Source organism: Tasmannia lanceolata, unplaced genomic scaffold (assembly GCF_043159265.1).
Source record: "Tasmannia lanceolata isolate RefF3 unplaced genomic scaffold, GAP_Taslan_0.1 ptg000025l, whole genome shotgun sequence".
Classification (NCBI taxonomy): Eukaryota; Viridiplantae; Streptophyta; class Magnoliopsida; order Canellales; family Winteraceae; genus Tasmannia; species Tasmannia lanceolata.
In genome coordinates this window covers 14524576-14545393 of record NW_027518702.1, presented here as the reverse complement: position 1 = coordinate 14545393, position 20818 = coordinate 14524576, and the positions used below count along the sequence as shown (strand labels likewise).

Sequence of the window (20818 nt, the reverse complement as noted above, 5' to 3'; positions counted from 1 at the left end):
AATCTTACATATTACTTTGAATATTAAAAAAATAGTAAGAGAAAGATGAAAAATCAGTGAAAGATACCCATGCTCTTAAATATCTTCCATTGTAAACTCTAAAATTCTGAATTCCTTTCTATATCTGCAAAGCTAGAGTGGTTCTGAATTTCTGACTACTAAAGTTCGGCATCGATGAATTTTTATTTTTCATGGAATATTCATAGGCCCAACCCGAAGGAAGAGCTGAGGAGTGAGGGGGCGAGACTTTAGGCCGTGTTTGAATTGCAAGAAAAACATTTCTGAGGGATTTTTTTTTCATGGGAAATTTTTTTATTTTCACAATTAAGAGGGAAATAATATAATTATGGTTAATTTAGAAGGATATCATCAAACATTGAAGGTCACTATAAATAAAAATTAAATAGAGCTGGATCAAATTATTTGTATAAAAAAATAAGATTTTTTTTCTTCCAACTTTCCCTGATTTATGAGGGTTTTACATGCTACAATCCCAACCTAGGGGTGTCAATGAACCCAGGCAGATAGAATATCATTTTTCAAAAGAAAATATGGAGGGGACAAAAAAACCCGTGACCGGCAGGATTCGAACCTGCGCGGGCAGAGCCCACATGATTTCTAGTCATGCCCGATAACCACTCCGGCACGGTCACTTGTAATGATGCAGTGGGTAGAATCTTTTATTATTATAAATAAAACAGATATCTCAGCCCCTATTGTGATTGCAAGAAAATGTTTTCTTGTGGATTATTTTCTCTGGGATTTTTTGTTTGTTTCTGCAATTTAGAGGTAAAAAAATGTAGTTAAGGGTTTTTTTAGAGGGATATCATTATGAATAGAAGGTCTTTCTAGATAAAATTTGAACTGGGGTGGCTTGGGTTAATCTTTTTTCATGTGTGATCAAACAAAGGAAAAAGAAGATACTTTGGAAAAGTTTTTCTTTTCTAAAGTTTTCGAAGAAATTCATGCAACCCGAATAGAGCCTTAAAAAGAGAACTGATATTTCTTTACTTTCGGTTAAAGTAGAGAAATATTACGATTTATCCATGGATTCTCGAATGTGTAACGCTCCTGAGTGGGGGCCCGTCTAGGTATGGGACTGGTGGGACCCATCCAGGTATGGACAGGTTTAAAAGCCCTTTCCTAACGCCCTCTGGATATTTTGGCGTATTGGTAAGGTGCCTAACATCATGGTTTGAAGATCAAAATTTTGGATTTCGGTCGGGACCGAAACGAAATGACACTGAAACCGAAATTTCCCAAAACGTACAAAATTTCAGTCAAAATTTCAACTCATAAAAATGCTGTACCAAATTTCGACCAAAATTTCAGCCGAAACCGAAATTTAAAACCTTGTCTAACATTTGGTATCAGAGCAGCACAATCCGGCTTCATGGACAAGAAAATCGAAGAAATAATGGATCAGCGGGACGAGTCAGTGAGAGAGATAAAAAGGCATTTAGCTTCTATGAATGCAAAGTTTAATAAGATGATACTTTTGTTTGGCGTAAAGATAGAAGAGTCCCGTTGTTTAAAGTAGCTGAATGAAAGTTCAACAACAACATCGTAGAAAAGGCTTGTATAATGAAAAAGAAAAGAGTGAAAGATATTATTAAGTACCTTACCAATACGCCTAAAGCTCCAGAGCTGATGAAACGCTTTAGGCAAGGCCCTTTAAACCTGTCCCATGCTAGGATGGGTACCACCCGGTCCCAGTACATAGGTGGGTCCCCACTCAGGGACTTAACAGAATGCCGGTGCCAAACAGGTTCAAAAAGAGGATCCCATCTTTATCTTCATTGATCAAGGGGCTAGCAGAGAGAGAGAGAGAGAGAGAGAGAGAGAGAGAGAGAGAGAGAGAGAGAGAGAGAGAGAGAGAGAGAGAGAGAGAGAGAGAGAGATTTAACAAAACGCGTTTATTGTAAAATATTTTTCATGAAATATTTCTATTGGAAAGTTTTCCCCACAAATTGTTTTACAAAATAATTTTTTTCTTGTTTTCAAGGAAAATTGTAAACCTACTTGTCCTTGGATTTTTTTCCACTTTTCCAATGAGCAACGATAATCAAGACATTTTGAAGCAACAACAGCAACAAAGGTAGATTACCACTATCACACCAGAGATAAACCTACATGTACTATGCACATACTCAGATAGCCACCCGAACCATGTCGGCTTCATCCAAAAATAGTTTGTCACAGTTATAATCATGCAACACAAAATGGTTAGAACTTGGAACTACACAGTGGGGCTCACTACACTAAATTTGTTTTGGCTGCATACAAGGGGGCCTTGCTGTATGGCACCAACTAGTCGGTGCTGCCCTGCTGGACCTTTTCTTCATATGCACTGCACTGCAATATAAGCAATTGATAAGTTTCTAATGAAATTATCCAAAATCCTTTGAATTTTTCTTTGCATAGAATGACAAAAATAATCCAGAATTTCTGAATTGGAAATACCATATGAGGGCCACCATATTACCCCATCTGGAGACCTGTAAAAAAACCAGACTAGAAACTAACCTGCTGATGAGTGAAATGAGGTTGCACCCCAACTCTAAATAAAGTTCTAGGCATTCACTGGGTGTTTTAGTAGATACAGAAGACTTCAGGGACACAGCCACCCTCACACCCAACTCCTCCAAGTGCATAGAAACCTTTTGGAAGAGCCTTTCGAGACAAATGGGAATATTATCCGGTCTTTCTCCAGACCGATAAGAAATCATATTCAAATGAGGAGGAGATTCGGGCATACTGGTTTAAAGATTTTTAGGAGAAAGCTTAGTGGTTCCCTTATTATCGAAGGGTATTCTTCTGATGTGATTTCTAGAGTGTGCGGGTAGAATCATAAGTCGTGGAGATTAGTGTCTTTCAGTGATGAGATTGTGGACATCTGTAGAGTAGTGCCTTAGTGCTCCATTCTTTTTTTTGAAAGATGACTTTATTACCAAAAACGAAGAAACATACGGGGGACAAGTAGTCCCCAATGCATACATGGTATTAACAACCCAAATTACAACACAATAAGGAGAACCATTACAAGTATGCTATTGATCCGTGTTGTTTTCATTCCATTCTTCCTCGGTGCAATGTGAAGGATCATCGATGTCAGCGAGACTCCTTCTTTAGCCAGGCAGTCCGCCATTTCGTTTTCCGACCTCCTTTATGCTCGATGGTAGGCTTTATAACACGTACCAAATCCTGTATCTCTGTGTTGAATTGTTGAAGTTTCCATGGTCCGTTTGAAGCTTTAGTGGCCCACACAATTGCGTTTGATGAGTTTCCTTCAATAATAAGCGGTCCATGCCTATTAATGGAAAACCATTTAGGGCCATAGAGGAGAGCTCTTACCTCTGATTCACTTGCATCACAAATACCCACAGGTCCCAAGTACACATTAGAACCTTTTCATTAGTATTTCGAATCACACCCAGAGCCTTCCCAGGGTTTCTTATCTAACTACCATCGAAGTTTAACTTGAGCCATCCCATGGGCGGAGCCATCCTCTTAAGTGTTATCTTGTCCTTGATCCTCCTTTCCCAAATCACAATGTTCCAGTTCCTTAAGATCTCGCCAATGCTATAAGTGATTCCCACCCTGTATTTTGTCCACGAGATTAATTCAATTTTGATTTCCAAACTGATATGATTCAGTCTCTTTTCCTTGTCTTCAAAGATCCGGCTGTTCCTTTCCTTCCATCTGTTCCTTAGTACTCCACTCTTGAATTCCTAGAAGTGCTAATGATTTAGCAGACAAGTTGGCTGAATCTGGTGTTTGTATGGGAACTCTCTATGTAGGGCAACATCTGCCCGCCTATGCAATTGCATTTTTCCTTTAATTTAATGGTTATCATGTTCAAAAGAAGTAAAATATATAATGCCCTTATATGATGATAATCGATATGTAGTCTACAGGCCAATCATATACTGTAGGCACATTACATAACATTTGTAGGGGAATGTTATCTTGAATGGTTATGATTGGGATGTACAGTTGTACACATTCAACATGTTGCAGCAAGAATCCCTTCACTTTTATAGATTATGGGTTTGAAGATGGGCATTGGCGTTGTCACAACTGAAAATAGAGAGCTCCAGTGTTTACAACAGTCTAGTGTCCAAATCTAAACCATGCCACTGTATGTATTCTATAGTTATTGAACTTCTCTCTTACTAGTGAGGCATGATCACATATCCTATCATTCCACTAGCTAGTGATATTTTTTTGTCTGTAGAAATATACCTCTCTCTCTCTCTCTCTCTCTCTCTCTCTCTCTCTCTCTCTCTCTCTCTCTCTCTCTCTCTCTCTCTCTCTCTCTCTCTCACACACACACACACACACACACACACACACATGTTCTGTGATACTAAAAAGATCTAGAAAATGACGTAAAATTCATTAAATAAAATTTAGAAGTTTTGGCATACCAATTGGGTTATTTCCCAGCAAAAAAGTCTTTACAATATCACTACTTCAAAAAATTTATAAAGATGTATTTTATAACCCTATAGCAGTCTCTTTCCATACCCAAATGCACCATCTTTCTTCTCCCATGAACCCTATTTCTGACCTATTTCTTGACAAGGAAATATATACTGCAGATGCCTATGCTTTCCTTGGTTCAGAAAATCAATCTAATCCAGACATAGCATGTCAGTGTCTCTTGCTTTCTCATAGAGAGATTTCTCTCCTTGTGATGGATATGGTGTCAAGTAATTGCTGTATAATGACACTTAACCACTAACTTGTGTAAACTTTTGGAGGTCAACTACCATGACTGTGATATCATCATTGTTGCCTCTGCTACAAGAAATATCTACAAGCTTTTTGCATGATTCAATGGAGTTCTTGTGCTTCAACACCACATTGACTGCCTCCTGATTGCTTACCTGATCAACCCAAATTTACTAAATTAGATATAAAAAAATGGCACTAGATAGGGGTTTGTTAGGGTGTAAAAGAAAGTGAAAATTACCCAAAAAAAAACACTACACGAAAGTTTATTAAGAAAATCCCCCAATTTTTTGTAAATTACTGAAATCACCAATAATTTACCATAAAGAAGTTCTAATGTGTTTTCTCTGCCTATTTTATCCTTAACTGAATGTATGGGTGCAAACATTAAAGATCAGATTCTAAAGTTTTTTCTCTGCCTATTTTATCCTTAAAACTGAATGTATTGGTGGAAAAATTAAGATGCATCTATAAAATTAAGAGTGAAAGAGATATATTAAATGAAGAATCTCTCAATTTATTCTTTTCACTGTAAAAAATCTTTAAAAAAAAAACTTCTCCCTCCCTATCTACTAACTTTTGATTCTCTTATTGACGAGAGAGAGAGAGAGAGAGAGAGAGAGAGAGAGAGAGAGAGAGAGAGAGACTCCCTATTTACCAACTTTTGATTCACTCCCTATTTACCAACTTTTGATTCTCTTATTGACGAGAGAGAGAGAGAGAGAGAGAGAGAGAGAGAGAGAGAGAGAGAGAGAGAGAGAGAGAGAGAGAGAGAGAGAGAGAGAGAGAGAGAGAGAGAGAGAGAGAGAGAGATTCTTATTTATTTCTTCTCTTTAAAGATGTTGGAAATTAATCTTGACCACTAGATCTTGATCATCTATCAACTTGACTTTCTTGGGACTTAAGTTACTTACTTTCTTGGGACTCAAGTAACTTGACTTTCTTGGGACTTAAGTTACCTATTTTCTTGGAAGCATGGAAGACAAGTCTTGACCACTTTTTGAAATTATGTAATGCTTTTATTTTCAGGTGATAGTAGTGCTTAGGAAAGCTAATAGTAATTAAGAAAAGTCAATTTTGGACTTGTAAGGTAGGCTAAGTTTTAGTCCATGTATCTTCTTCATATGTAAGTTTTTTTTAGTGAAATTTGAAGGGTTTTGAGTAGCACAACAACTTGGGTTACATTGTTTGTGTGTTTGGCATCAAAAGAACAATCTTCTTCTTTTGAAACTCATCTTCTCCCTCCAATCTCGTTGGTTTCATTCCAACAAGAGAGAGTGATTCTAATTTATTTCTTCTCTTGCTGTCTTTAATGTTATTCCTAAAAACTTAACACTTTTTTAACAAAAGGTATAGACGTAGAAAAATATTAAAAATTAATGAGGGGTGATTTTAGTAATTAGCAAAATTTTGGGGGAATTTTTCCTGAGAAACTTCAGTAAAAGGAGGCTTCAGTACTTTTCCCTTAACAAATAACACAAAAAAGAAAGAATTCATTTAATAGTATACATAGCTTATCCCAAAAACTTAATCCTTCTTTATCAAAAAATGTATATAGTTATAAAAAATATTAAAAATTAAGGAAGGGTAAATTTTAGTAATTAGCAAAATTTTGGGGGAATTTTGGTTGAGAAACTTCAGTAAAGGCGGTTTCAGTAATTTTTCCCTAAAAAAATAACTGACAAGGAAAGAATTCATTGAAGAGTATGCATACCTTATCCCACAATCCATCAGAGGCCATAATAAAAAATTCACAATCTGTTGTTAATTGAATTTTATTAATCTCTGGCTCAGAAATGACCCACTGCTTGAGATGCAAATCCCCGATTGCTCTAGAAACCGCAAGCGACCCTTGCACTCTCCAAACTCCATTGAAACAGTTCACATAACCACCCTGCAATGAAATTTGATGAGACTTCTAGACCAATAGATCAAAAATAAGAAAAGAGGAAACATAAAAAATCAAAAGCTTACCGAGTTTTCAATCCGAATTCGTTCATCTTTTCGTTCAACACGGTGATCGATCGTCAAGGCATTGGCTACACCCTTCCTACTCAAAACCACTCTACAATCACCCACATTTGCTACATGCAACTCCCCATCTTTAAGAAGCACAGTGGCTGCACAAGCTCCACTGCTTAGATCCTGTTAATGAAAATTTCTTAGATATAAACTCAAATATATGTATCAAGCGGGGTTCGAACCCATGACCACAATGTTGTGAACTTGGGTCGAAATCACTAGGCCAGTGTTTAACCCATAAATTATAATCATATATTTCTTTATCTTAAACATATGACTTGCATTAGATTAAGGACCTCTTTGTATACCAGCAAAATCTGTCCTTATTGTTAAATCAGATTAAAATAAACAAATGGGACATTAAGGCCAATTCAGAAGCCATTAAGTAAGATGTAAGACTATTATAATCAGTAAGACTATATGCATATAAAATTATATGAAAATAATTTTGAAGGACCTAAGTAATGGCATTTAGTATATGAAGGTTGACATTTTCAAACATCATAGGTAATTGAAAGTTTGGTATTGTACCTGAATAAGAAAATCCTTGTCTGTGGTCAAGTAGCCCGTCTTAATTGCTTTTTCTAATTGATCTTCTCCTTTTTCAATCTCTTTAAGAGCTGTTATAATATTCTTTCCAAGATGTTCAGCAACATGCTTAACAGCTGCACTGCCTCCATGTCCATCAAAAACACCAAAAAATGCCTGGCAGAAAACCCAAAACACAGTTAATCTCCTTTTCCAAAATTTAAATTTAAATATAAATATATCTTTTCTTATTAGTTACCAACAAAGAGTTAGGCCATGTTTGGCAACCATGGAATTTTTTTTCATGGAATATTATCCTATCAAGTGGTGGGAGAGGCGTAGGGTGGGTAGGAGAGGAAGAGAATTGAGAGGGTATACGTGAGCAGAGGGTGAGAAGTAGCTGAAAAAGAGGGAAAAGAAAAATTCTATTCAAAATAGAGAATTTTTTTTTCTTTATTTTTCTACCACTTGTCACCCTCTCCTCACACATGCCCTTTCAACTCTCTTCTTCTCCTACCTTCCTTGCCCCTCTCCTTCCACTTCATAAACCAATATTCCATGGAAAAAAAAATCTTTCATGGCTCCCAAACATGGCCTTAGTGAATAAAATTTTGAAAAAGAGAAAAAAGGAGAATTATTTCAAAAATTTTAATATAGATACTAAACAGTTATATATATGCCTGGAAAGGAAATTGGGAAGGTGTTAATATCACAAATGTTCTCTAATATCTGGATATATTTCAAATCTAGATATACTAAAGCAAATATTCAAACTGGAAAAAGTATAAGCTACTATGTGTTTACCTGCTTAGAGTCTCCTGAAATATCAGTTATGACTCCATATCCATCTTCCATGACCTTTCTCCTTCCTCTCTTACTAGCCAAGAAGTAACTTCTCCCTTCAACTTCAAAATCTCCCTCGCCGGAATCTCCACTCTCTTCACTAAAATCCAAGCCTCGATCGGATTCCGGTATAACAATCATCGCCGGTCTTTTTCGCACTTTGCCCGATAACTTAACCTCTCCAATCTTGCCTTTAGCTAGAGAATTCAATACATCTTGTCCCACAACCTTCGAATTATCGCAAAAAGATTCCTCCGTTGTAAAACTCACTCTCTTCGGAACAAAATTCTGCAAGTTCTCTTCTGGGTCTCCTTCTGAACATAAATTCTCCGGCATGTTTTCTACTGATTTCAAAACTGGGCCTTCTGAGATGGGAACAGGTAATGTTGAACTAGAATTATCTATTGGGTTTAATTCTTTAGTAGTATTCTCTTTTGGGTAATTCATAGTAGCAAAAATTAGGCCTTTCGATGCAAGAATAGGCGAGCGGAAACCCAACCATGCAAAAGAGGGAGAAGAAGAAGATGATGGAGGAGAATTGGAACTAACAGCCATGGAGGTGGCCTTTCTAATCATCTTAAAAAAGTGGAGGAGGAGTGAAATGATAGAGAAACCCCATAGAAATTCAGCTAAATCTATCATCTTAAGCTCTTATGTTTGCCTTTTTCTTCTTCTCTCTTGATCTTTGTTAAGAGGGTGGAGGTTGATTGTTGAGGTGTTTTCATGGTATTGATTTTTAGAGTTAGGGTTTTTATAGGGGTGAGAATGGCTTAATGATTGGGTAAAGGGTTTGACTAGTCAACGGGAAAAAGGTTAGAAAGCTTCAATGCGAAGGAAGTGGTCGAAAAGAACGTGGGAATTGGCCTACGTACGCCGATTACTTCGCCCGATTAAAAAGAAAGGAAATGATATATTCTCTCCCCTTTTCTTAATTGGGACCGCCCCTTGTTCTAGAAAAGAGTAGTCATAACTCATAAGTAACTCATAAATAGTTAAATACCATACAAGGGGCTGTACCAAGGAAGAAAAGAGGAACAATAATCAACATTAGGAAAGTGATATTTGCACCCCTACTTTTATTTATGAAAAAAGGACTGATATATTAGCCCACTTTTCTTAGAGACAACCCCCTAGTGTGTTTATGAGAGGCTGTCCCACGTAAGAAAAAGGGGCGACTATATTTGTGTGAAGGGACTATTAAATTTAGGGAAAACTACATTTACACCCCCTCTAGTTTCTCATATCCACTTCCACCCCTATAGTTTAAAACGTGACAAATACACCCCTGTAGTTTCAATTTGTTTAAGGTTTGCCTCCTCAGCTGAAGGTTCGTCCATAGATTGAAGGGTTATGATGATCTGATGGAGCTGATTTTTTGGGCACACCCTATCTATGTCGGGACCCATCAAATGAACGATTTGGATCATCCAAATAATGTGGGCCCATACCTGAATCCAAACACTACCAAAAAATCATCCAAATAATGTGGGCCCACATTGTTTGGATGATCCAAAGCGTTCATTTGATGGGCCCTGACATAGATAGGGTGTGCCCAAAAAATCAGCTCCATCGGATCATCCTAACCCTTCAATCTATGGACAAACCTTCAACTGAGGGGGCCTACCTTAAACAAATTGAAACTACAGGGGTGTATTTGTCACGTTTTAAACTATAGGGGTGGAAGTGGATGTGTCAGAAACTAGAGGGGGAGTAAATGTAATTTTCCCTTAAATTTATGTGAAGCAAAGTGATGTGTTATAAATCCTAATTTGATTTTGCAATTAGGGGCACACCTGATTTTGCTAATGATCAGAATGGGAATATTGTCATAAATCAAATAGTTAGGGATATCTTGTCCATTTTGATTAAGTCATGCGGTGGCCCGCGATTTGAACGGTTGAGATCAACAGGCATGTGATAAGTTTTGTCTATATTAACATAGAAGAGGTCCTCTTATTTTAGTTAATTACATTATTCGTCATTAAATAAATTGGTATTCTAGAAAGCAGACTTGTTCTAGGAAATACTATTTCAACTCTATGACTTAGTTGTGACTTAGGTGAGTAAAGAACCCTTTTTTATTTTATTGAGAAAAGGACAGCATAAGCTTCTTAGTGTTATGGATCCCCAACAATTAACAAACAGACACCAGAGAATAAAAAGCCCCATGATAAATATAACTTAATTAGGGGACTGATATCCTCACTATAATATTTTGATAATGGCACTGCTCACTTTGTCTTTTACCTTTTATAGGGTTGTAACAATATGCCATGAACATCCAATCATAAATGTAAAACAAAGTGAGTGATGCCATTATGAAAATACGGTAATGATATCAGTTCCCTTTAATTATGACCTTTATTTAACGGGATTTGGCAGGCAGTCCGGTGGAAAGCCATTTCGCAGCTGATTTTTGCATGGCAGAATAGCCACCTCACATGGAATCTATCTATCTATCTAATCTATCTATCTTCTAATCTAATATCTTCTAATAATGCACGGGGGTATCTGTTGAGATAGAGAGAAAGAGAAGTGTTGTTTGGGTTTTGACTCTTGCTTAGGAATATGAAACGTGTTTGAGACGGAAACGGAGAAAAATAAGATGGGTCGTCTAACCAAATCAGTGAAATATAAATTTTCAACAATATAAGTATCGATAATTTATTGATTAAGGCATTAGGAAACGTGCCATGTAATTTGGAAAGAGTAACTTTTGGAATTCCTTGCGGTATTATCCTTAAAAAAATATTTTTTAAATATGAGAATGCAAGCATATTTAAATTTCGGGGTGCCACGTGGCGACACCCCAGCTTACCACATTCAGCTTATTGATTAAGGCATTAGGAAACGTGCCATTTAATTTGGAAAGAGAAACTTTTAGAATTCCTTGTGGTATTATCCTTAAAAATAAATAAAGGAATACAAGGGTTATTAAGTTTCGGGGTGACACGTGGGGGTGCCACATGGCGACATCAAAGCTTACCACATTCAACTTTATAGATATAGATAAATAATAAAGAGGAAGGGGGGTTTACTGTTCACCGCTGATGTGGACACTCCCCCCTTCCTCCCTCCGATCTACATGGCAAATAAAATCCTATGTGGCTTTCAGATTTTAGAAACTTAAAATCAACCAAATCTACGTTCTACCCTTCGACTTGCCAGGATGCTTAGTACTCCATTAATTATGAAGAGTCACCATATTGTAAGAAAGGTTTTTTTTTCCCACACCGACCATTCCTCCCAAAAAGTAACTCATTCAACAGTCAACACCTTTTCCTATTCCAAAACGACCTTTCCCTAGAAAGTGTGCTTGTGTGGCTGTTCTCTCATGCAAAAGTCCGCCGGGAAATGGCTCTCTATATACATTTATGCTTATTCTAAACTGATGGACGCCCATGTAGAAATGGGGACAAGCATCATAAATGCATCACCGCCCCTTGCAGCCAATGGTGGTGACCTTTCACCCCATTTCATTTTCAGTGTAGAATATCTCTTTGTACTATTCTTTTTGGTCGGTAAGCTAGGGTTAGGCAAGGATCCCACCAGAATATATACTTAGTACTATTTTAACATCTATCTAGGCATAGTTGGTAGCAACTTTAAGTCTCCATTTACTGCTAGATACACCCCTTCTCTATCTTTTGAAGCTGTTAGTCCCATTCAAAGATGTGAAGCTCTATTATAATTATAAGAATAAAAAGGAGTGTTTCTATCAAAATACCTGGTTTAGTAACATCAACTAGCTTCCACCTTCTACGCATTTAGTTTTAATAAATAGAGGAGAGAGCAGAGACGAGTTGAGAGAAGCGATGAAAATTGTCAGTGGTGAGAATCGCCGAGGAATGGGACTTTCTAGATGGCCGTTGCTTTCAGTCTATGCCCTTTTATTTTCGAATGGCCTTAGTCGGCACGTATATGGGCAACGTCTCTTTCAAAGTAGAGAGATGTTTAACGGTCATTTTTTAGAGAGAGAAAATGTTTGACCGTTGACAATTTCCCGGCTATGGCGGTGACTTGGTCACCGGGAAAATGACTTTTTCACCCCTTTTTACTTTGTTTTTTTCTAACAAAAACATTATCCAACCCGTTCATTTCCATGAACAAAAATAACAGAAGAAAAAGGGCCAAGACTAATTCTTATAGAAACTAAATTATGTATGGAAAAGGATATATGCAAGGGAGTTGATATATTTGCCCTTTTTTCTTCCCCTTGCCGACCCCTTCTACCTACTGTTGGGGATAATTTGTATATGTTGGAAAAGAAAGTATAGAAACCGGTTTGCTTCAAGGCTCGAAATCGCTTTCCTTAAGACAGATTTTGCCCCCACTAGAAGTGTGCAAAGGGGATCCGCAAACTGCCTCTAAGATACAATGAAGCCGGTAGGAATATCCTACTATATTTGAGGACGCTATGCACAAGCGGAGTCAAATCCGAAATGCCCTTTAGAGAATAACAAGCCTTAGATAATCAATCTAATTACTGTTTCTGCAATATAACAGTAATTAGACAAACAAGAATTAAACAATAGAAAATAACTCTGGTGGGATTGAGAAAAGAGAGTATAATTGCACTGGAAATCTAGAGAATTGAACCAGAAATAAGTAAAATCGTTTCTCTCTTGAAATGGCTAGGTTCTGCACTTTTTATTGAGCCTCTGGTGACTTTTCATTATGAAAAGCACTCCTGAATAGTGTCTTTCCAGTTCGGTTTGAATTCTGGCTGTTAGATTACGCCCATACGCGATCCAATGATCCAAATCAATCATGGAGTGACTGTTGGGATATTTAAATCCCACCCTCTCATGTAACCGTTAGATGATCCATCTACGGTACAGATCGCACCCCCTAGATTCTTGGCCGTTGGGGTTATTATTTATTGCTAGCCACCTTTTCACAAATCGTACTTCTGACAATCTTTGCAGTTTGCACCATGCGACAATAAGACAAATCTCTCAAATAGTCAACATAAATTGTTGGTGAAGGTGGCTAGCAAATTCCTATTCAAATTAAAAAAATATGTCAAAAATCCAAGTAGCCCGCGGGTCTGGGTCCAAGCTTAGTGACCTGTAGAATTTTCCGGGTCATTTTCACCCAGACCCGTACGGGCCGGGTCAAAACCGGCCCGGCCCGCCCGTTTGCCAGGTCTACTTTTTATGGGGCCCATCCACTTTTTTCACGGCCAATGAGGGCGCCCTTGAAGTGTTTTTGTTGCAAGGGCGCCCTTCGTTCAAGTTAATTTTGAGTGCAATTCAAGTTTTATTTAGGGATTTGCTAGGGACCATCGCAGAAGGCATTTCGCAGGCCAGTTGTTGCATCAGAGAGCGGCCACATAGCCTCACTTTTCAATAGATTTTGTCTTATGCATTAGGTGGCTGCTTTCCCATACAACAGCCTGCCCGTGAAATGCCTTCTCCAATGGTCCCTAGCAAATCCCAATTTTTATTAAAAAAAATTTCATAGAAATTTTTTACTGGAATTTTTTCTACAGTGGATTTTTTTTTACACCTCTTCCGTAGCATAGCATGTGTCGGGTGGGTTCCACAATCCCCACCAATTATTTGATGGCCAAGAATACTAGTAACTTAGTAAGCTATCATCATATCTAGACCTGGCAAACGGGCGGGCCAGGCCAGTTTTGACCCCACCCGTACGGGTCTGGGTCAAATGGGCCAGGTCAAAATGACCCGGAAAATTCTACGGGTCACTAAGCTTGGACCCGGACCCGGCCCGTACGGGCCGAGTCGACCCGCGGGCTACCCAGATTTTTGACATATTTTTTAAGATTTTTTTATTTGAATAGGGATTTGCTAGCCACCTTCGCCAACCATTTATGTTGACTGTTTGAGAGATTTGTCTTATTGTCGCGTGGTGCAAACTGCAAAGATTGGCAGGTGGTGCAAACTGCAAAGATTGGCAGAAGTACGATTTGTGAAAAGGTTGCTAGCAATAAATAATAACCATGGGGTACTAAGTTTTAAATGAGAAATTACGGGAAAATGGAACCAAGTAGAAAAATTACGAAAAAAACCGAAAGAATGTTCTAAAATATGACAATTAGGAAAAAAAAATACATAGAAAAACCAAAAGTTATGACAATGACGGAAAAAAATACATAGAAAAAGTAAAAGTTATGACAATTACTGAAAAAAAGGTGCCAAAATAAGACCTTGCACTTCTCTACGGGCGCCCACGGGTCCGGGTCACTTTTTGCGGGGTATAATCATATCATTTCCCTCTAAAATTTCCCAGAATTTTTTTTTGCCTGAAATAATTTTCCAGTAATCGAAACAGGCTTACTAGATGGATTCTTTGGCAGTAAGATTTGTGGAGATTTATATGATGCGGCCCTATAAAATTGTATTTTTCAAAAAATACAGTACACAGCCCACACCATAGGATGATCCAAGCAGTCCATTTGATGGACCGCAATGTAAATAGGTTGTGCCTCAAAAATTGTTTCCATAGGATGATCCTAACCCTCCGATATATAGAGAAACTGGGCATTATGGAAAGTCCTGTAGTTAGGATCAACCTATGGAAATGATTTTGGGGCACAACGTGTTTACTTTTTGAAAACTTCTATAGATGAGAGGGTTAGGATCATCCTATTGAAATGATTTTTTTGGACATTTACATTGTGGCCCATCAAATGGACGGTTAGGATCCTATGGTGTGGACCGTACAGTACATTTTGAAAACTTCTATAGATTGGAAGGTTAGGATCATCCGATGGAAATGATTTCTGGGGCACAACCTATTTACGTTGTGGGCCAACAAATGGACGGTTTGGATCATCCTATGGTGTGGACGATACCATACTTTTTGAAAAATACAGGTTTATTATATTAATATGGCCACACATCATAAAAAAAAAACTCAGATTTATGCGGCTTAACATATTATAACGCCACCCCTTTTCCCTTCTCTACGAAGCAGAATGAACTCGAAAAGCCCATCTACCCTCGGCTTCTCTCGTCCTCCAAAACGCCTTATATTCGATAGACGCTACGGTTGGGTGTATGTACTCTCTCTCTCTCTCTAGGGTTTCTAAGAACCCTAAAATCCTTCAAAAACTCGCTATATTTTAGTTGAATTCTCTCTTTTTGTCAGGTTTGATGAATGGAAGGATCCTTCGGAAGAAGCTTTAGCTGGTGGAAGAGGAATGTAAGCCTCTTTCTCTGCAAAATTCCCTGAATTTTCTTCTATATTTTACAGTTATTTTTTTTTTAAATGGGCGTTTTTAGGTTTTGCATTTTGCCTCTCGCGAAAGCTTTGGTGGAGAAAGCGACGAAATCGGTAAGAAATTCTTAACTCACTTCACTAATTTCTTTTTTCAGCAATTCGAGGTGGGTTTTCTTGATATGATTTTTGATTTCTATAGTTCATTGATTTCTGATTCTAGGGCATCCGATCATGTGTTTAATTTCGTGAATTGAATTGGATGAGGTTAAATAAGCTAAAATTCGAATGATTTTAAGTTGGTTTCTTCATTTATGGAATTGTTTTAGTTGATTTTAGTTGTAATTTTTTTTTTTTGAGGGAGTTGAATTTTATTTGTAAATTTTTAAAGGCTACTGATATTGGCACTACCATCTTTTGATAATTGCACTAAGACATTATTTAAACGGCTGTCGAAGGTTATTACAATTCCCAAAAAGCTCTCACAAGCTAATTAAAAAAGAAGAGACAAGCTGAGTTTGTGCAATTATTAAAACATGGTAGTGCCAATATAAGTAGCCTTTTTAAAAATCGTTCCAAATGCATTATTTTAGTTTAATCCAAAACCACTGATTAATAGTTCTGTTTGATTTGATTGGTTTTTTTTTACATTTTGGATTTGAAATTACAAACATAAACCCATGGCGATGGAGAAAGGTCAAGTATATCAATTGATGATGTTGGGTGTGACATTCATAGCATTTTAGTGGATTTTTTGTTTCATTGGATGTGTCTTTAGTCATGCACTCATGGTTATGATCTTGCTCTAATGAATAGATTTTTGAATGTGTTTGATGAAAGTCTGGAATTTTGGATTAGATGGATTATGATCTTTTGGGCTTTGATCATTTGTTAGGGTTTAATTGCTTAAGATCATCTTTATAGCACTGGATTGCTATGTATGGTCTGATTGCATAATGTGCCACTATTTATGTCATTTATGGTGCAAGGTTCAAGGTGGCTATTCCTCTTAGCTGTCCTTGACAAAAGTCCAATTTAGCTATAGTTACAAAATTCTATGATTCCCCTCAAGGCTTGATTTACTTGAACAACGGGGTCAAGAGTGGACTCAATTTTTCTCTGCAACTCAATTTTGATCATTTTTGGGGAGGTTTGATTTAGCCTTCTTTGACTCGGTGTGTTCTTCAAATCTCCGGGCTGTCCTGTAAAGAAACGAAAATTCTGGAAGATTTGGCGAACTCGACATGTGGTGCAAACAACTCTAGTGGAGCCAACTGAAAACATGTGGAGAAAAAAGAAAACACTATATATCTGATCTTGGAATGGATCCTCCCTCTTAGAGATGGACAAACAAATAAGCAAGACTGATCTTATACTGCTGACCATGAATTGTAAGGATAGATATTGAACCTGCCAAAAAAGAGAAGCATTTGAATTGAGGTAAATCTGTATTAGGATAGGCATCCTTTTGTAAATATGCCTGAGTGGCTATTCCTCCTTGCTGTCCTTGACAAAAGTCCAATTAGCCATAGTTACAAAATTCAATGACTTGGGAAGATTTAATTGAGCCTTCTTCAACTCGTTGTGTTCTTGAAATCTTGGGGATCTCCTAAAAAGAAACGAAAATCCTGAAAGATTTGGTGAACTCAACTTGTGGTGTAAACAACTCTAGTGGAGCCAAGTGAAACCTTGTGAATTTGAATTGAGTAAAGTTTGTATTGAGATTGGCATCCTTCTGTTGATATGCCTGAGTGGCTTGTTAAGGAATGAGTTCATATTTCCTACTTGATTTTTCAACAGTTATTAGCGGCACAAGAAGCATAGGTTTCATAGTTGTGTGGAGCTTGGAGGTGGAGAGCTCCATATTGGCGGGATGATTGTACTCTATTTTTCATCATCTAGGTGTGAAACAAAGGCTCGTCATAATGCCACCCCCTCCCCACTTCTAGGACTCTAAGGCCCCTTCTGGTTGCTTTCCTAGGTGAAGTGAACCAAAGTTTAGTGGGCCCCACATGAAGTAGAGTTGAAAAAAGAATATTTGGTTGTCAAAAATCAAAATAAAGGATAGCAGGGTGAAGGTGAGTAGCATTATCAAAATGAGGGAGTTTTTTTAGAGAAGGGGGTGTCATTCTCAAAAAAGGGTTTAGAAGGGGATTTGATTATCAGCACAAGGGTACAAATGGGTGTAATTATCCACTTAAAAAAAAAGGGTATAATTACCAGAAGAGGGCAAGTTCTCAAGGTGAAATTGAATGTTTTTTTTATTCTATGTTCTATTCTTCTTCTCTATTTTCTCTTCTCGCTGATTTGGCTTTTCTTCTATCTTAATGTTACTCACCAATGTTCCAATATGTCAACATCTTGGTGAAATGTGTAACCAATGCATGATTTTGAATCAACAATAATGACTGGGAAACCAGTGCAGGATTTTACAAGCCAATAATACTGAAGTATTGAATGTATCTCTGATATTGAGCTGCTTGTGCCCCCATACTGTCTGCCGAGGTATAATTTAGTTAAAATAAGATGACTTTGATTGTTCAGAGCTACTAGTCTAAGTTGTCTGAAACTGGTTGAAGATATTCTAATGATGTCACCCATAGTAAGCAGAGCAAGTGGGATAGATGGCTTATTTCACGACTCTAGTGGCGTACCTTTCTCACTTATTCCGGATCAACTGGGCTATGTGATTCAAATGAGGTGGAGGCAAAAGCTTTACTATGGGATTTAAGGTGGTAACTCCATTGAATGTAGAAGGGGTTTCATCTAATGTGTTGGCTTGGGCTAGTAACGGGGCACCAGGTCCGTGGAAGCTATCAAACATCATATCAGAAATTCGAGACTAGTGCAGGATAGTGCTCGCGAAAGAGGGGACTGAGAAATCGGCGTTAGAGATTATTAGGACAAATCCTGGATAACTGTTAGCAGGTTTTGTTTGTGGGTGGGGTTTTTGCTTGCTTTAGTACTGCTTGGGCAGTTGCTGTAATCGTTTAGGACATCTTGTCCTCGGTTTGCTTGTATTCCAGTTGCTGGTTTTAATAAGGTAACCTTTCAAAAAACAAAAATGTAAATTCTAACCTTATAGTTCCCTACTTTTTAGCCCCATGTTTCCAATATTCGTGTACATCTTCATACTTCATACAAAATCTGATAAATCATGTAGTACACACCATTTGCCATTCACAAAATTAAATCATACAAATTGCCTCATTTGCATTTGCGAATGAGAAATCCTAATTCATACAAACACAGAACAGGTTTATCCCAAACAGCAAAAGTTAAGTTTTGGTTGTTCATTGTTTGCATATTTTAATATTCTAATTGCCACTGAAGCTGATTTTTTTGCATATTTTTAGCTAGCAAATGGTTATTTAGCACACTGAACTTGGATCCCACAGAAACAGACACAGACAAACACATAAACATGCCAACGATCTTGTCTCCTGCACTGGTCCTTGACAAATTTTTTTTCAGATCTATAGTACATTGGATTTTTTATTTTTATTTTGCATTTTTGCATTTTTCTTATTGTTTCAATTACACTCTCCTCCAGATTAATTTTGCAGCAGCCTCTGTGGTTAAAGCTCTTGAGAATCCTGGCCAGTTTTCGCCTCAGGCACTGAAAACAAATCTAGATGATCAGGTTCACAAGTTGATGTGCTCTATACAAAGACCCAATTTCAACTTGTTGAACCTCAAAGGGAACAGTTCTTCCATACCCTCAACCAGCTTCTTCCAGCATGAGCTTCCTGTGAACAGTAATTCACAAAATAGTTGAATGTTCATAAAACTGTTTTGACTGATTATAATAATAAACCGAACAAGATTATTGAAGTGGAAAGAGGTTGTTCTTGATTAGTTCATTTGAAATATGCAGACTATACGGCTGTAATCAATACTGTCTATGGTTTCTCAGAATCATTGATTCATGAAATGAATTGTTTCTAGCAGAAGACTACAATACAAATAGGCCCTTAAAAATTTATGAAGAACCCATATTTCTCTCTATCTAAAACTGAAAAATGTGCATCAAATCAATCTATTGTCAATGCTTATTTTGGATCAATGTACATTCACCTAAAACCCTTCTGTTTGTTTGAAACCTTTAACCAGATCTTACAACAACCCAGTTTTCAGATGGCGCAAAAACAACCTCTACCCGATGCATTCTTGTTTGTCACTCTGCTTTGCTACACCTTGTCAAGAACGGTACCCGGGTCTGGTCTGAAATTCGTCGCTAGGTGGAGCTTCCAATCACTGAATCCCAGACCCTGACATCTAAAATGCTCGTCGGCGAGGAAGAATCCTCCTTGTCTAAACACTTACCTGAAGAATTCCTTGAAACAAATGGATGGTTAAGCAGCTCCTCACTGCTCCACCTTGATTTTGGGTCTCTCTGCAAACATTTCCTCAAGAAACCCAATCCTTTGAGAAATTGGTCGGAAGTCTCAAGGTTTCATCACTACACTCGTTCTTCTTCCTGGGCCACCTCCATGTGGCGTAAAATGAGTAGTCATAAATACATTAGAGGGGGGTGGGCCCAGGAAAAAGAGGGGGCCAATGTATCAGGAGTGGGCATTCAATTGTGGCCTCTAAATCATGATTTTATATTGTGGCCCTCTTATGGGTGGGCCTTTTCGCTTTGTCATTGTTGATCTTGGGGATGTCCCGCCCCTTTGTACTCTCTATCTCTATTTCTCTGATATAATGCAATTTTTGTTACCCCTTCTAAAAACAAATGTTGCGATATATTGGAGCTTTATAATAGGGAAATGATATCAGCACAACCATCTATTCTTTTTTAATTGGCTATATGAGAGCTTTTTGGGAACTGTAATAACCTTTTGACAGCTCTTTAAATATTAAAAGACAAGATGCGTCAGTGAAAATATCAAAAAATGGGTTGTGTCGGTATCATTTTCCTTGAAATATTGTGATGTTCTCTAATATATTACAATATTTTACAATTTTGTGAAAAGATCGTGACAGGGAAATAGTACATATATACCCCTTCTCTTCCCCAAGTTGTAGTGTAAAAAGAGTGGTCATAAATACCCTAAAAGTGGGTGGGCCAGGGAAGAAAAGGGGGCAAATATATCACTTCCCATTGCCATATACCAGCCGATATATCAATACAGGAGGTATGCCTACGACAATATTTTTCACGGCCTCTAAATCATGGTTTTAAAAGATCGTTATTTCAGAATATTGTTAAATGTGTCTGAGCTTTAAATATTATGATACATTTTCCAATATTTTATATCATTTCAATATTTTGCAAAAATATCGCTGTACGTAAGCTGGTATATCAATATCAGAGGTATATGCCGATACCTTGAGAAGCTCTAGTCCACTTCTGAGTTTTTCCTTACCAAGTCAAAAACTCTAACTCATCCGAGTTACTGAAAAGTTGACTGCATCAAGACTCCCCGAGTCGACTCATTTCTACCTTCGCTGAGTCAGACCCGAGTTCAGATCCTCAAAAAACTGACTTACAAAAAAT

General features: G+C 37.6%; 2 protein-coding genes and 1 non-coding gene across 3 annotated transcripts; 1 reads left to right on the top strand and 2 right to left on the bottom strand.

The window, feature by feature from the left end:
* Positions 1-571: 571 nt before the first annotated feature.
* TRNAS-AGA (transfer RNA serine (anticodon AGA)) lies at positions 572-653 on the bottom strand. Its single transcript has one exon. It is a non-coding gene; the product is annotated as a tRNA-Ser (tRNA).
* Positions 654-4378: 3725 nt separating this feature from the next.
* On the bottom strand, positions 4379-8840 carry LOC143857977 (putative protein phosphatase 2C 2). Its single transcript, XM_077368547.1, has 5 exons — positions 8092-8840; positions 7291-7464; positions 6712-6882; positions 6452-6631; positions 4379-4892 (listed from the first exon to the last, which is right to left on the bottom strand). Exons 1-5 carry the CDS (start codon positions 8770-8772, stop codon positions 4737-4739), a joined length of 1362 nt encoding a protein of 453 aa, XP_077224662.1. The 5' UTR covers positions 8773-8840; the 3' UTR covers positions 4379-4736.
* A 6168-nt stretch (positions 8841-15008) lies between these two features.
* LOC143858204 (uncharacterized) lies at positions 15009-19282 on the top strand. Its single transcript, XM_077368855.1, has 4 exons — positions 15009-15153; positions 15247-15300; positions 15381-15432; positions 18869-19282. The coding sequence occupies exons 1-4, from the start codon at positions 15074-15076 to the stop codon at positions 19091-19093; spliced, it is 411 nt and encodes a 136-aa protein (XP_077224970.1). The 5' UTR covers positions 15009-15073; the 3' UTR covers positions 19094-19282.
* The last annotated feature ends 1536 nt before the right edge of the window (positions 19283-20818 follow it).

Bases quoted from the DNA above. Each gene is read 5' to 3' on its own strand.
- LOC143857977 (XM_077368547.1), bottom strand. From the start codon at position 8,772: ATGATAGATTTAGCTGAATTTCTATGGGGTTTCTCTATCATTTCACTC. The intron at 6,883-7,290 runs GTACAATACCAA...TTTCATTAACAG, and splicing joins ACAAGGATTTTCTTATTCAG to GATCTAAGCAGTGGAGCTTG. The intron at 6,632-6,711 runs GTAAGCTTTTGA...ATTTCATTGCAG, and splicing joins GAATTCGGATTGAAAACTCG to GGTGGTTATGTGAACTGTTT.
- LOC143858204 (XM_077368855.1), top strand. From the start codon at position 15,074: ATGAACTCGAAAAGCCCATCTACCCTCGGCTTCTCTCGTCCTCCAAAA. The intron at 15,154-15,246 runs GTATGTACTCTC...TCTTTTTGTCAG, and splicing joins GATAGACGCTACGGTTGGGT to GTTTGATGAATGGAAGGATC. The intron at 15,301-15,380 runs GTAAGCCTCTTT...GGGCGTTTTTAG, and splicing joins TTAGCTGGTGGAAGAGGAAT to GTTTTGCATTTTGCCTCTCG.